Source organism: Micromys minutus (assembly GCF_963924665.1).
Source record: "Micromys minutus genome assembly, chromosome: 18".
NCBI lineage: Eukaryota > Metazoa > Chordata > Mammalia > Rodentia > Muridae > Micromys > Micromys minutus.
Window position 1 is genome coordinate 40,876,214 of NC_137953.1, and position 16,836 is coordinate 40,893,049.

Below are 16,836 nucleotides of genomic sequence, written 5' to 3' on the forward strand. Positions count from 1 at the left end.
AGTGTCTACATTGCCACATGTCTTCAGATTGGCTTCTCCCACACAGTACCCATGGTTTTGTGCATACTGTACTTAGCTAGCTTGCAAGATAGCTCAGCGGTTAGGGGTACTTGCACAATCCAATTTCCAGACTTTACTCCTCATCTCCACATACATGGTATGGCATGCTTTTACCTACTCAGGGGCACACATACTTCATTACCTGGTCAGCATTAAAAGTGATACTAGCAAGTGTTAAGGCTATAGACAAACTAAATTTCTCCTATTTTACTTGTGGAAACATAAAAGGGATATAAAAGATGGTGTGAAATCTACACTTAGACTCCCAGAAGGAAGAGGAAGATCTTGAGTTTGAGATTAGCCTTGACTATATGGAGTAAGATACTGCCTCAGAAACAAAAGAACAAACAAACCAAAACCAACTAAACATACATATAAACAAGCTAGACATGGTGGCATATGCCTTTAATCCCAGAGCTCACTGGCCAGCCAATCTAGCCAATGCAAAGGAAGATCCTATCTCTCTAGTCTTCACACGCACCTGAGAGCACACTTGCATATACAACAAATACAAACTACATGAAAGAGTGCACAGTAAAAATGTATGGTCTTTTCCCTTTTGCATGTGTTATTTCTGTGTAGGTCTACAACACACATGTGGAAGCCTGATGACAACCTGCAAATGTTGGTTTTCTTCTTCTACCATGTAGGTTCCAGGAATCAAACTCAGGTCATTCTGGCTTGGCAGAAAGTGCCTTTTTTAAAAAAAGAAAAGAAAAGGTTACCTTGATAGGCACTACTGGTGGGTGATGGTGTATGCCTTTAATCCTGACACTCAGGAGGCAGAAGCAGGTGGATCTCAAAGTTCAAGGCCACCCTGGTCTACAGAGCCAGTTCTAGGACAGCCAGGGGTACACAGGGAAGCCCTGCCTCAAATTGAGCCAATCCCCCTGCCTCTCAGCCTCAGTGCTAAGGATACAGACCTGAAACAGCACACCTAGACTAAATATACGTTAGTATAAAATGTATGCTGTGATTTCTTTGGAGCAGTTTTATGTATGGTAGTGTAAAACTAAAAGCGGGGGGGCTAATAAGATAGCTCTGAATGTGGCTTTGCAGGCACATCTGATGACTTGAGTTTGGAATTGAGAAGATAGAGGGAAAACAACTTCTATATGTTGTCCTGTGACCTCAGCATGAACAAAAACCAAAAAACTATGTTTTATAAAAATAAATAAAACCCTCAAACTCTGAAAGCAGTACAATGTCCTTCACGTGTGGATGAATAAAACACTGGAAGACCCACTGACACGAGACACAGATGACTCTCAAAGACATGCTAAACCAAAGCCCCACACAGACAAGGTCCATTTACAGGACATTCTAGGAAAAAAAAAACCTAAAGAAACAAAAACAGCCCAAAGGTTGCCAGGGCTTGGGCTAGTAGTATTAGACTGTCTGCTGATATATACAAAAAACTTTATGGGGAGATAAAACTGGCCTACACCATGACTGTAGTGATACTTATAGACTGCATGCCTGTATTAAAATTCACTAAGTTGCACAATTAAAATCGATGAGTTGTAATTAAATTATATCTCAATCATTCTAACCATCAACACCTGTCATTTAGTTTTCTTCTCTACTTTCCTTCCTTCTCAACCTCTCCCTTTTAACTTGTAAATTTTTGCCAGTGCTAGGGTTAAATCAAGAATTATTATTTCTACCTTAAGTCTGTCTCCCATGAACCTTTGCTCACAGATTTAGTCATACCTGCAGCTTCCTTTCCATTCTAACTCCAGGTCTAGAAAGCTGGACATTATTTCTAAATGTATTCAATCCTTTGGTTAACCTCACTTTCCTCAAGTTTACCCTTACTACATCTGATAAATAGTTCAAACATATCACTTCCTATAATCTGCCTCAGAAATATGCTAGTACAAGACAAATCCAAAGGCCTCAATATTCACAAGTTCAAAGTTTTCTGCATGGAACGTCCAACTGCCTACCCATCTTCTCCCCACAACTTTCTAACATGATCTTCCTAAGCACATGAGCTCATCCTCATTTGCTTCCTTTCTATGGACTCTTACCCCTCATGGATCTTACCTCTCATTTTCTCTAGAATGCTAATTAAAATCACAACTACACACAAACACAGCCACTACTCATCAGATACTTCCAGGACAGAGGCACAAGGTACAATTAGATTAGGATAATTTGCCTGGGGAAATCTAAAAACAAAACAAATCCATGATCTGTTGTGATGAGCAAATACAGAAGAATAAATAGCTTATTGGTAACTAGATTTAGAATCATGGTAGTCAAGATTACCAGCTTGCTGCTACTAAAAATGACTGTTGTTAGGTGTTAGTGCTTAATGGAGCAGAATAGTTGTCCTGTTAAATAAGTGCAAATCCTTTTAAGTATCAATCTTAAAAAAAAATTATCAAAAAGCTAACTAAGGCTTTGACTATTATTTAAATATGTAATCTCACAAAAATCCTATCAATAATAGCATCAAATGATATAAATATAAACCATATAACTATGACATGATCATTCAATGCTAATAACCATTAAAAAAACAAAAGGCTATATATAAGGACTAAGAGAAGCCGTTTGTTAAAACTTATTTAAAATTCAGGTTAATCACAGAAAGGACACCATGAGTGTTTATTAAACATCTAGGGGTCAACAATGATGGCTCAGAGGTAAAGACACTTGCTGCCAAGCCAGACCACAAAGCCTGATTTTCCCAAATACCAATGTTGAGAAGGAGAAAACATAATGTCTTTAGATATCCACACATGTAATGTGACTATGTACACCCAAACACACACCATATAAAATACATAAATATATATTACTTTAAGTTTAAAAACAGGTGGTTGTAGAGATGGTTCATATAGTTAAAAGCACTTGTTGCTCTTGCAAAGGGCCTGGTGGTTTGAGTCTAGTACTCACAAGGTGGTTTACACCCATCTAACTTGTCATGCAGCCCACGCTGTTCTCAAACTTGTAATCCCCCTGTCTCAGCATCTAATACTAAGATTACAAGCACGCACCACCATTTGTGCCTTGGAATAACTCATTCAACAGACACCCAAAAGGAACACATGCACTGTGAATTTTAAACATTAAAATTTACCTTTAACTCAAGACAGACTGGCAATGTGCCCTCCCTAGTAGACAAACCTATTTTGAATCACTCTTTTTTTTCAGTATCTTTAGAAAGGACTGTGCCCTACAACACAACCATAATTCATAATTTTCTGAATCTCTTCATATTGTACAATTTACACATTAGGTAGACCTTATAAAAATCAAAATTTGCTTCCATATTGTTACGCCTCAAACAAAGAACCCTTTTAAAGTTCTTTTTCTAAGTACTCCTTCATGATGACTCAGTCATTAGCACTGAGTCATTAGTACTGGCTTAACCTGATAATCAGTATCTCAAGCCAATGCTGAAGGATTCCACAGGTAAACTTGGAAACAAGCTATACTGAAGACAGGATCCTCATTGCCTCTGTGACAGTCAATGGAGAAAAGCATCAACATTCACTGATCATGTTTGGCCAACCAAGCAAGCAGACACTAACTGATACGACTCTGGCCTTAGAACCAGAAGAAAATACCCGGGCTACAAAGCATCTCAATTTCTACCCAGTACCCTAGAACTATCTTTCTATATCCATGCTGATTTCAACCTTCTAATAAAAAGCCTACAGTTTGAAATCAATGGAAACAGTTACCAGCAGAGAAATATTAACATACACTTTGATAATCATCACTTACGGGTGTTAAGATCTTCCACATGTCCTAAAACTGCTGTTTCACAATATGTCTACAGGGATTAAAGATGTTGAAAATTTATTTAGCTCACAGGCCACATAATTAAAATGGCTCAACAAAGCAAATGGTCAGAATTAAACAAAAAGGTATTGTTTGAAGAAGGATTTCTTTTCCCTTTAAGACTACCCACTCCCTTAAAGTTTTTAAAAGACCATTTATGAGTTTGATATACACTCAACCCTTGATATCCTGGATTGGTTTCAGGACCCCTAAAAATAACAAGATCTCTGGATGTTCAAATATCCTGTATAAAATGTCAGTGTTTATATGTAACCCACTTGTATCCTGCTGTATACTTTATCTCTAGATATTTATAATGGCTAATGCAATGTTACGTAGTTAACAACCTGAATTGCTTAGGGAATAACATTAAGAAAAAAGTCTTCACATGTATAATACAGGTACACATTTCTTTCTCTTTTCTTCAGAATATTTCTGATCTTGAGTTGGGTGAACCCATAGAGGCAAAATTTACAACTACAGTGGGCTGGCTCTATACTATTACTTTATTTTATTTTTGTTTTGTCTTGTTTTTTAAGACAGGGCCTCTCTATGTAGTTCTGGAAGTCCTGGAGCTTGGCTACGTAGACCAGCTTGTACTGGTCCACTACAGCTAGCCTGCTTGCAGACCACTCTTAGTCTAGAACACTAAATTCACTGGTATTTCTGTTTCATGAGTAGAACTCATTTTGTAGTGATCTTAATAAGTTTGCCCAAACTTTATCCAAAATTGGGTCTTGGGAACCATACCCAATAAAAGGACAAAAACAGAAGAAACCAGACCTTGGAAGGCTCCTCAAATGCTCTAACTTCTCAGGATTTACAACTTACCAATGAATAATATAATGTTTAAAATGATTACACGCTTTTTAATATCTACTTCCTAATGCCATATCTGAGGGGACTGTTAAAAATATTTCACAACTAATTGTTAAGTCACTCAAGATAATTTATAGTTACTTATTATTATTATTATTATTATTATTATTATTATTATTATTTTCTGGGCATAGATAATGGCACACAACTTTAATTCTAGTACTTGGAAAAGACAGAAGCAAACTGGTGTGTGAGTTCTGGCCAGCTAAGGCTACACAATAAGATCCTGCTCGGATGGATGGATGGATGGATGGATGGATGGATGGATGGACGGACGGACGGACGGACGGACAGGAAGGAAGGATAGGTAGGTAGAATAGACAGGAAACATTTTTACGTGTATTTAGTTATTTGGGGAAAGGGGCATGTACATACATGTGGAGGTCAGAGGACAATTTGCAAAAGTCAGCTTTCCAATCATATGAGTTTCAGAAATCAAGCTCAGGTCCATTGGGATCAGCAGAAAAAGCCTTTACCTGCTGAGCCATCTTACCAATCTAACATGTATTTGTTTTATAGTCTATAGCAAAATAAGATTCAGATTGTTTAGAAACACACACACACACACACACACACATACACACACACACACACACACACACACACAGCGAAAGAGAGACAGGGAGAAAACAGACAGGGTCTCACTGGGCTGCAGCCCTGACATGGAACTCACTGTGCAAATCAAATCTGTCTGGCCTACAATCTGTTGTGACCCTCCTGCCTCTGTCCTCAAAGAGCTGAAATTACAGGCATGCGCCATACCATGATCACTTCAATTATCTCATTCATGTGGATCCTCAGAATTACTTTTGGATCACCAAATTTATCACTGTTCCCTTAAAAAACAAAACCAAAAAATAAACAAATACCCTGAAGCTATTAGGACTCTGATACACGTATTCCAAGTCTCAAAGGTAGAGGAAGCAGATATTTTTCTTTATAAGTAAGAAGACTTTGAAGCTATAATTCATCAGTGGTAGTAAATGCTCATCAAAGTGTTGCTGGACATCTTTAGAGAGACTACTGAATTTATATGCAGTTCTAGAAGTGGGAGTTACCAAGACACTCTCTACACATGGTAGAAAGAAATTACCAAGAATAATCTTTTGGGTACCACAAGTTAAACTGTGTCTTACACCAAACTAAGAGAACAAGTCTAAACCCATTAAAACGAACCTTGTTCCCTGTTCTGACATACACCACCTAGAAACTATCTTAAAACATAGCTAAAACCTCATTTATATTTAGCCTCAACATCTGAAACCTTATTCAGGAGATAGAGACGGGAAGATCATGACTTTCAGGCCACCCTCGACTATAGAGTGAGACTGTCTTAAGGGACACCAGAAAAGACCTCACTACAAACTGGTATGGATTTTGGGGTATCTTTTCTTTTAGAGCACCTACTAGTTCATCTGTTTTAGTGAAGAGCCACAGAATATACACCCAGAAGAACTCAAAAAAAAAAAAAAAAAAAAAAACTCCATTTACAGATATGAAAGCTGGAGCTTAAAGAGCAAAACAACTCCACCCAAAGGGCACAATTTGTGGTGGCAAAGACTGGCCTACATCCTGACTCACTGTGTTCTGATATTTCTCTCATGCAGGAGCCAAACAGTGTCAACTCTAATTCAAGTTACACTTTGAGGATAACAGGAAAGGAAGGCCAGTGAACACTGAATCCCATCTCTGTGACGAATCTCTAATGCTCACAGAGGAACCAGAAGGGCAGCATCATTTCTCAACTCATCAAGAGTAGTTAGTGCCAGAGAATAAACAGGACATAGGATAGCGCTTTCTACGGTGTTATATGTTTTTAAAATTGCAGGAAATGTATGAAAAATTATAGTATACTTTATAATACATTTATATTTTTATTAAAGTAAGAATATATTATTGCATCGAATATAGAATATAAAAATATTTAAGGTAAAATATGACATAAAGAAGTTTCATACTGGCTCTGATCACAGACTTAGAAGTACAGTCTAAAGCACTTCTCTTAAAAGGGAGGAAGACTGAAGCGGCTACACTAAAAGAACACTGTTCTCTACAACTGTGTAAGGAGACAGGGTTTAGAGCTCCACACAGCTGGATGTGCTGCCTACTCTTGACCTTGTGTGGCCATGGCCCAGTCGCTTAGAGCCTCATTCTCTTCACCTATAAGTAGAGTAAATATTACTTACCTTACAGTTTTTCGTTGTAAGATTTGTTAAGCAAACTGTTTAGATTCCAGAAAGACTGTAATGAATGCAGCCTACTAATATAGTCAGGACAAACCTGTAAAACTGTCTGGCTGTCAAAACCATTAATTCAGCTTCAATTTGTGAGATCAAGATAAGTAAGTAGTTGCTATTTATAGGCCCTCCCACCTAACTGCACAAAGAAAACAGGCCAAGAGGTAAAATTACCTCGGTGAATATTACTGTACTCACATATTTCATTTCAAACTTCTTAGCCAACATTTCTACTTCTTGTCTCTCCTTATGCTCATCAGTGAATGGATCTTCCGTATGAACAAGTTTCTTCTGATTTAAAGGAAATGAGAAAGAAACAAAAGTATTAGTACTACTTCAACCACCCTGCCATGTACTAATCATATATCAACTACAGTTCAGTGTAACTAACTATACATTTAATAGCATATCAAATAGGTATTCTCAACATTATATCTTTCATAACTATATTATAAATATAGTATTATTATTATTTTCCAGACTTGAATATCTTTAAATTTCAATGAATCAATTTTTTCTAACATAAACAAATAGGTCAAAAATATTAAAAGCTATTTTTTAATGATGGTACACAGTAGGAAAGTATCTGCAGTTAATAGACTTACACTGTACAGCTTTTTGATGGTTAAGAAATGAACAATTTTAGTTTTATGCCAAAATGCTTTAAAAATTTGTACGTGTATCTCTGTTTTTTTAAATAAAGTTGTAAGAAAAAAAAAAGAAGTGAACAATCTAAATAAATTGACTCCACTTGCAAAACAATTCCATCCCAAATACAGCAATCTCTCCCCCAAGATTAACATTAAGTAAAAATGAAAACATACATTTAGTTTTGATATTATCCATAAAAAGGACTGATTCAGCCATTTAATATCCCTAAAAAGGTATTCAATTATAGAATCAGAATTTATCATAGGCTTACAAGTCATTACTAAAGTATCTGGCTTTCTGCTCAGACTAAGAAGCAATTATTTCTATATAATCTGTCTCCTGTCAATAGATATCAATTCAAAAAACACACAAAGCTAAAAAGTGCAATAGCTCATCATGGCTTCCTTCTAACAGTGTAGAATAAAACATTGTTCTAAAATATAGTTTAAAGCACACATAAACACACACACACACACACACACACACACACACACACACGAGCAAGTCACCATACACTTGCCAAAACAGATAAACTTGTATCCTTCCCTGACTTTACTGCTTTTAAAAATTAAAATATTATTGTGTGCTTCATGGTGGGGTGAGCACTGCATACATGTGGATGTCAAAGGGTAACTTTATGAGGTTGGTTCTTTCCTTGCATCTTTCTGTGGATTGTGGGAACTGAGTTCAGGTTGCCAGTCTTACATAGACCTGTGTATTTTAGCAGATATGTTTTATATACATGCTTTTCAATGTACAAAAAAGCTAAGAGCTATTTTTTAAAAAATACTATTTCTATCCAATTTTTTAAAAATGTACTTTGAAAGTAAATCTAGTTTTGTTGTTTTCCTGTTTTGTTTGTTTGGACCACACAGGGTCTTTATGTAGTCTTGGATGACCCAACTTACTACACAGACCAGGATGACCTCCAACTCAGAGAGGTCCTTCTGGTTCTTGATCCCTAATGCTGGGATTAACAGTGTACACAACCACACCCATCTAAAAGTAAATGTTTTAACGGGTTAATTTTTTTCAAACTGATGTAACAGCTTTAAATAATTAAAAATGAAAGTGTATTACAACCAGGACAGAGGCCTGAATTTGAAACTAAGGTACTTCATCCTAAGTATAAAGACTGACACACACAAAATCATGACAGGGAGCCAGGAACAGGATGAAGGCAGAAGGGCTCATCCTCCCCAACACATCAGAATAAAGGGAGAAATCTTAAAATTTTAAGGATTTGACTTTAGAATCAATTTTTAAATGTAATAATAAAAAATATTTATAGACTTTCTTATCCTAATTGGCATTATGAAAGAAAAACATAAAACAACTCATGGGGAAACAAACTAGCAAAATAAAGCTGGTAGGGAAAGTAAGCATTAAATTGGGTACAGCAGTCATCTAGTGGAACTGAAGCAATCAGCATGTCTGCTGTTGGAACTGTTCCCTCCCATTACTCTGCAGTCCAGATACTGGGTTCTTATTCTGATGGGGACTTTTATGGAACCCAGGAGCCTTTCACATGCTAGTCAAAAGCTCTACCACTGAGCTTTATCTCCAAACCTGCCTGACCCATACATGTTTATATATGTAAATATAAACGCAAAGATTCACATTTTTAAACTAAGAATCACCTTAAAATGTTATTATACATTTTTTTTAAGTCAGGATTTCACTACAGTTTAATTTAGTCTCAAAGTCACAATCCTGTCTTAGAATCCAAAACAAAGAGTATTGACATGCCCAGCCTGTTCTAAAATATTTTGTGTACTTTAATACAGGCATCAAAATCTATCTCTTGTTTATATATGGTCTATAAAATTAAAACACTCACTTCTCCTTTATAGTTAAAAATAATGTTGGCAATTCCAGCACTCAAGAGGCTGAGGTACAAAGTCTGAAAGAAATTTGAGGTCAACCTGGGCTACACAGTGAGACCTCAAAGCAACAAACACCCACAAACAACCATCACTTTTCCCAATAAAAACTCAACAAGAATCTCCCCCACCCAGGTAAAACAAATTGCAAGTTATCAGCTACCTATGTGTGCTATCAGTTCTGTCCTTTGATCCTAATAGCACCTTCAAATCTTTTACAGGTCTTATCCAACATACACAAAGGAATACCAGCCTTCTGTAATGGTGCAATCATCTCTACTATTATCATGGGTTTTCCCTTACAGGGAACATTTAATTCATTTTGTTCTCAAATAGGTACTAAGGTTATCTGATTTCTTGGTTTGCTAAGAAGTGAACTTTTTTCTTATGTATTTGTCATGTCCAAAACATACTTCATAATGCACTATTGCCAGCAATGGTGAACAAACTGATCTTTCAGGACAAGGATGATTCCAATGTCTCTAGCACCACACTAACCACAGTTATGGCATAAATACCACAAAGAAAAAGCAAATCAAAGGGGTGATTTAACCCACAAGGTGATCTTGCTTGTTAGAGTTAGCCAAACTGTACTTTTCCTCCTAACTACAGAAAAATTCCAACTGTTAGTTGGGACTGCACATTTTATTTAGCAGGTAAGGGTCTTATTTATATGTACCCCAGTGCAGATGGTACTTACACATACTGTTTTCAATAGCCCACAGCTACCAGTTGACAACATACAGCTATTTAAAATTTGAGATTTTCTTTTCTACTTTGACTGAGCCTATACTAAGGTGCACTAATTATAGTAACTCAAAATTAAAGTTACTTTGGAAAAATTGTAACTCTAAAAATAAATTAACCTGAGCCAGTCTTGGTGGTCCAGACCTGTAATCCCAGCTACTGTCTGAAACAAAATCATGAATTCAAGGCCAAAATGGGCTACAAAGTAAATTTATGGCCAGCCTGACCAACTTAAAATTAACATGTCTCAAAAACAAAGAATGGGGTGCAGTTGGAGTCATGTCAATAATACAGCATATCCCTGGCCTGGCATGTTCAAGACCCTCGGCAGACATCCTCCAGTTGGTCAGTGTTCTAGGATCTCTCTCTATAGAACCGTCACAATTCCCTTATGTGGTGTAATTTATACATTCTTAAATGAACTTCTCATAGGAAAATGTGGCAACTTATCCTACAAAAGTATACCACATTAAAAAAACATTAAGTTCTTTTGTGGAATTACAAAAAAAAAAAAAGATATATAATTGAATATAATGAGAAAATTGGACCAATAAATCCCTAAATTGATAATATCTATGAAGCAAACAACAATTAAACCCAATTCATATATCCCATAGAATATAAAAGTATAGCTATGTACCAAATATGGCTTTAAAAGTCAAGGAAAGATCATATACACAACAGTAAATACCACAGAGCCCATACAGCAGGTTAAATCTAAGTACGTTATATCTAAAAACAGGCTAAAACAGCGAGGTTAGCCTGGCAGGAGGGGCACACCATAGACTCCAGTACTCAGAAGACAGAGGCAGAGGGTCTACAAAGTGAATTCCAGGACAGCTGGGGCTACACAAACCCACTTTATTGTAGGTACTTGCTATATGTTTGCACAGTCACAAAACACTAGCATTATGTGTTTTTACCTAAAAATGGCTCTTGTCTTGCTGCTTTATTACACTTATTTGTGTGTGTGTCTGTGTCTCCTTCCACCATGTGCATACCGGGGATGGTCTTTATGCTTAGCAGCAAGTGCTGAGCCATTTTGTTGCCCAACTGTTTTTTTGAGGCAGGTTCTCACCATGTGGCCCTGAGTGCTGAGGTCAAGACTAGCATGCCCACCTACAAAATGTTTTGCATCTATAACTTATGCTAATTGTACACCTACTTATATTAGCAAGTCAGGGATAATTTTTTTTTTTGGAAAACGTTCCAATTTAATAGACGAAAAATGACATATTATGAAAACAAAGAGTTATGAATAAATGGAGTTTATAGGACAAAATATTATGTGAAAGTGACCAAAATGGTCTCTACTCCTAACAATTCAATTTCTCTGAAAACATTTAGTAATGATAGCCACACAGTACTTGTAACTAGCCATCAAAGGATTGTCTAACATAAAATAAACACAGACTAATGATAGTATTAAATGTGGGACTTTTGACTAAAGAGTCCTTCACTGCAACAACAAAGATAGTTAAAAGGAACTAATGCATTCTGGAGTCCATTAGAAAGTCCAGAGTCGCTAAACAAGAGGGCAATGTCTGTCTGCCTGCCTCTGTCTCTCTCCCATCTCCCCCTCCTAAAGATCACCAACCCACAACAATAAAAATTACAATCACCGACAAACCGCTGTCCTAATCCCCCATTGTTCACCGGTTCCCTCAAAAGCATACCGATGTATTTTTCCTAAGTTTTTTTTTTTTTTTTTTAATTCAAAGCCAATTTTTTTTCCATCATTCTCCAGAAAACCACAACGGACAAATGTTCTCAATTCGAACTAATGAGAGCCACTCAATATGACTGGACAGCCACCGAATAAGACAGGAAGACCTTTCCATTCAAAGACAATATGCACAAACTCAACACAAAGCTAACAATATTTACCAACACAAGTGCAACCACATTACGAATCCACTTTTTCATTCCTAACTTGGAATCATTAGTCTCTGAAAATGTTTAATTTCTCTTAAATCCCCTTCAATCAAGGAAAATAAACCACCCGGCCACGAGCCCATCTCAGCAGCCCTGGCGCACGGTACAGCTGGGTTGAGGAAGGATGAGGATGAGCCGAGAAGGGGTCACACAATCTCTCCGCTTCAGATCGGGGGGCGTGTCCCCCAAGGTTTTTTTTTTTTTTTTTCCGCATCCCTTCTACCGGAACGACAGATGGAAGCGCCACAAGAAGCTAGCCGCACGGCTCTCAGGGCCTCGGGATTTGGTGTAGGGAACAGAAAGGAAAAGGAGGAAAAAGCTGAGGTTTCGAAAGGTGCACAGGAAAACCGGCTCGGCGCGGTGTGGAGGGGGCAGCCTCGGACACCCAGGTGGGCCGAGCCGCGCAGCTCCCGCCCCGTCTAGCCGCCCGGCCCCCGCCACCCCACCCCCGGGGCGAGCAAAGTGCAGAGCAGCCGGGGCTGGCGGCGGGTCCGGAGGCGCCCGGGCTGTGGGGCTGCCGGGAGGGAGGGACCTTCTGTACCCGTTGTTCTCCGCACAGCAGCAGCTCCGGATAGCTGAACTCCACGCAGCTTTCGTCCGTGGGGTCCTTGAGCACCAGCTCCAGGCGAATCGTCTCCTTCGGCGGTCGCGGGGGCGGCTCCGCCCGGGAAGCCGACTCCCGCGGAGTGGGCGTCTGCAGGGGCAGCGGCGGCGGCGGCGGCTCGGGCCGCGGGGGCTCGCGCTGCAGCGCCATGGGCGGCTCGGCGCGGCTGACCTCGCGCTGGGGGAGCGGCTTGTCGCGCGCCGGGGGCTGCGCGTCAGCGCGGGGGGCCGGCTCCGCCCGGGCCGGCTCGCGGTACGGCTGCGGCTCCAGTCGGGGGGGCTCGCGCTCGGCGCCCGCGAAGTCGGCCTCGCGCCGCCTCACCGGTGACAGGCTAATGAACGCGACTCTGCGCGGCTCCGCCATCCCCACTGTTCTGGCCCTCGGCGCTCGCTCGAGCCGGCTCTCTCCTCGACGCCGTACGGCGTGCCTGCCCGCCTTTCCTTCTGCTCTCCGTCACTTTTCTTCCCTCCAGCACCCTTAGTTGTCCCTGCGGACGCCACCCTGAGTGCGGACTGGGTCCCCGTCCCCGCTACTACGTTCTGATAGGCTCCACCACCATCGCCAGGGTCGCCGCAGCCGCCATGTTGGATCCCCCACATAAATAGAAGCAGGCCGCTGAGCGGGCGCATGCGCACACTAGAGACGCTCGCGTCCACAGTCGTGGCTGTTGCTCAGTTTTCCTCTCAACAGTCTGGAGGCCAGACAGCTCGGCGGAAGTGACGTCACAGATAGCCCTGTCTCCGTGGCAACGGGGACGCTATCTATGCTTTGGTTTTAAAGGAGGGGTTTGGGGTTCCCGGAGTGATTTCCTCCTCTCGCCCGGAAACCGAGGCACGCTCGCAGATCCCTTAGGGTGAGCGTCGCGATGTGCCTGGGACCGACCCAGTCATGGCGCCGGGTCCCGCCCGACGCTGGTCTCTGGCTTTCCCCGCTGGGCAGCAGGGTTGTCAGCTGAGGATTCCAGGCGGACCCAGGAAAGGGGTGAGGGACTCGCGTCCCGGCTGCCGGGCCTGCCGAGCCGTTGCCCGGTCACCTGAGGTGTCCAGGGTAGAAAGGCGAAGAGTACACGAGCCCCAGACCCCTCCCGAAAGCGCCACGCTGCCTTCCACACTTCTCCCTAGCCGCTTTGCGCATGGCGGGGAGACGCTTAGTGACGCGCCTCAGTTGGATTGAACTGGCAAATGAACAGTTCTTGAAGACTTGAACGTCTTGGCAGCGTTTGGTGTTATTTTAGGGACATGCTCTCGGGGAAAAAAAAAATTCATGGCTCATTTCTCTGAGTGGGAAGGAGCGTTGCTTAGGCTTCGCTGGAGTACCCGTGGGAAACGAACTGGATTCAGATTTTAACGGACGAGAATTACTGGCCCTTTAAATCCAGTCAGTAGAAAGTGAATTTGAAGGCTCCCTTTCTACATCCTCAAGGAAACCCAAGCTTGTTAATTGCATTAACTATGTTAGATGTTGAAGAGCTGAGTCAGACGTTTTAAATATTTGCTTTTCTATTCATTACCAAAGGTGTATCAAATGGTGATGCAATGTTCATCCCAAAAGGTCCTGCTAGCTTTAAGCCAGGTGTGGAGATGCACGCCTTTTTCTCAGGAAGATACAGGCTGTTACATTTCAACACTGTCCACATAAACAACTCCAGGTAGCTAGTGTTTCTTGATAGAAGTAGTGGCACTCCAGAGCCAGACAGAGCTCTCTGAGTTCAAGGCCAGCCTTGTCTAATTAGTGACTTCTAAGCCAGCCAGAGCTACATAGTGAGACCCTATCTGAAAAAAACAAACTGGCAACAACGAGGGGAAAAAAAGAGGAAGATGATGAATTTCTTCTTTAAAATGTTTCAATATTTCCTTGACTTTATGTTTTACCTCCAACATTCCTTCCACTACTCCTGATTCTGATTGAGGTCTCCTATTTTGGACAGAAGTGACCTTTCTGCCCACAGACTCTTACAACGGAGCACTAATATTTCTGAAAAACTTTTTGTTGTATTATCCTCTATCCCATCCCCAATTAACTAAGTTCACAGCTATACCTGTGTTCAGTTTCTGCAATTTATCCCAGAATTGCAGTCTGTGCTTGAGCCAAGCTCTTCCGTAGGTAACCACTCATACATTTTCTTCTTCTGGGTGCTTTCCAAATACTTTGAACCTCAATCCACAGTGAGAAGTAGATTCTAATTGGAGGTGTAAACTCCTCAAAGTAGCATGTGAGAGGCAGATGGATCTCTGAAAGTTCAAGGCCAGCTTGGTCTACAAAGTGAGTTCCACGACAGCCAGGAATACAAAGAAAAACCCTGTGGCATGTGGTTTCTATTCTGTTGTCTAATAAAAATCCTCTTTGAGCACAATTTATAGTATCTTGAATAATAATAGTATCTTGAAAAACTCACATACACACTTGATATTGATATTCTATTCTGGGGGGAAAAACATGTTTACACACACACACACACCCGGAACTCAATAGAAAGTTTTGAGTTTTCTGTCGGCAAACAACATTCTCATGTGCTTCCTTGCATATATCTCTGTATTGTGATAATGTAAATTGGTCTTGACAGTTATGCTCTAGGTTCTAAATAAGGAATGGTGTGGCTGTGCTGATATTTTCTCCTAAATTCTATTGTAGTTTGCTTTATTTGGCTTTTTGTTCTTTTGTGATGTTTGAGGGGGGTAGTGATGAGACAGGAGTTCTCTGTGTAGCTGTCCTAAAACTCATTCTAGAGACCAGACTGGCACCAAACTCACAGAGATCTACTTGCCTCTACCTCCTTAGTGCTGACCACCGCCGCCTAACTGCTTCTTTTGTTTTTAAATAATGCTTGTAACCCTCCAAACAGGTTTATGAACCCTCTAGCTGGTTGAAGTTTTGAAGTTGAAGTAAATGTGCATCTTAGCAGTTAAGAAACTGAACAAGTCAGGAAAAGTAATTTTACTCCCTAAGAACTAAAAATAAAAAACAGATACACATTTCTGAATTTCTTTTTAAAGAGAATTTTTAAAAGCCTAAATGATGTAGTTGAAGAAAGGGGCCCTTAAAGAGTCAGTTCCTAGTGAGTGCCAGTATTTTTACTTAGTTATATTTTATACTCTTCTTTTACTGTGTGTACATTGATTTAACTATTGTATATCCTCAGAGATGATCTACTGAGCTGCTCATCGCTTATCTGTGTATTGTGTGTATGTGCTTGTGTGTGCACATATACCTGTGGGTGTTAATGTTGGATGTCTTCCTCAATCACATTCTAGAAATCCACTGTCAAAAGTGCATATGTTATACCCAGTACTCCCAGTTCTGTGAGTCTATCAAAGCTGTATTACATTTTATTTAGGTGTTGGGGGTCAGGGAATAGAAACCAGAGGACAGGAAAGGGTTCTCAAAGTATGGTCCTGGGGGTGGATCTCAGGTCCTTGGTCTTGGTGGCAAGTACCTTTATCCACAGAGCCATCTGAACTCCCCTAAGAGCTATGAAAGTCTGTATATTTTTGTTTTTATACAACTTGATTGATGAAATATACAAGATTTTTTTCTTTTATTGGTTTAATTTATTTTTATTTTGGAATTTATTTTCAAAGCCAGCTCCTTCACATATTTTTAGTAGTATTATTTTTCTATTTTTTTCCTTTGAGACACCATCTTTCTGTATAGTTCCTACTGGTTTCAAACCTCCGATTTCTGAGTGCTGGGATTCTAGGCAGGCACCACCATATGGCTTCCACTTATAACAATTAATTTTGGAGGTGATTAGTATTTCTTGTAGCAGCCTTATGCTTGTTTCAATAATCTTTTTATAATTTCTCAAGAGTCCAGTGTCATTCATTTTCATTCTTCCCGTTCTTTTAGTGTAAGGATTCAAGACCCCATCTCCTGAGCTTTAATACAAATCTAGTTTAGACCGTCTCTTCTACTTAAAAGTTAAAAGAAAGTTTTAACCTGGGCCTTTGTTATTTTCCCTGTCTCTGGTTTTATTTACTTATTTATTTTAGAGCTGGGATGACGGTTTTATGGCAGGATGTTTCCAAGCTTGCCAGAATTCCAG

At 40.0% G+C, this 16,836-nt stretch overlaps 1 protein-coding gene across 4 annotated transcripts in view; it reads right to left on the reverse strand.

The window, feature by feature from the left end:
- Window positions 1–13,304, reverse strand: part of UBN2 (ubinuclein 2) — a 76,449-nt gene extending 63,145 nt beyond the window's left edge. For all 4 annotated transcript variants that reach the window (XM_080932336.1, XM_080932335.1, XM_080932337.1 and 1 more), the window contains exons 1-2: window positions 12,732–13,304; window positions 7,173–7,265 (exon numbers count right to left, since the gene is read on the reverse strand). In XM_080932336.1, the coding sequence (XP_080788462.1) occupies window positions 7,173–7,265; window positions 12,732–13,157 (519 nt within the window). In that variant the 5' untranslated portion in view covers window positions 13,158–13,304. The remainder of the gene's footprint in view (window positions 1–7,172; window positions 7,266–12,731) is intronic.
- Between the last annotated feature and the right edge of the window lie 3,532 nt (window positions 13,305–16,836).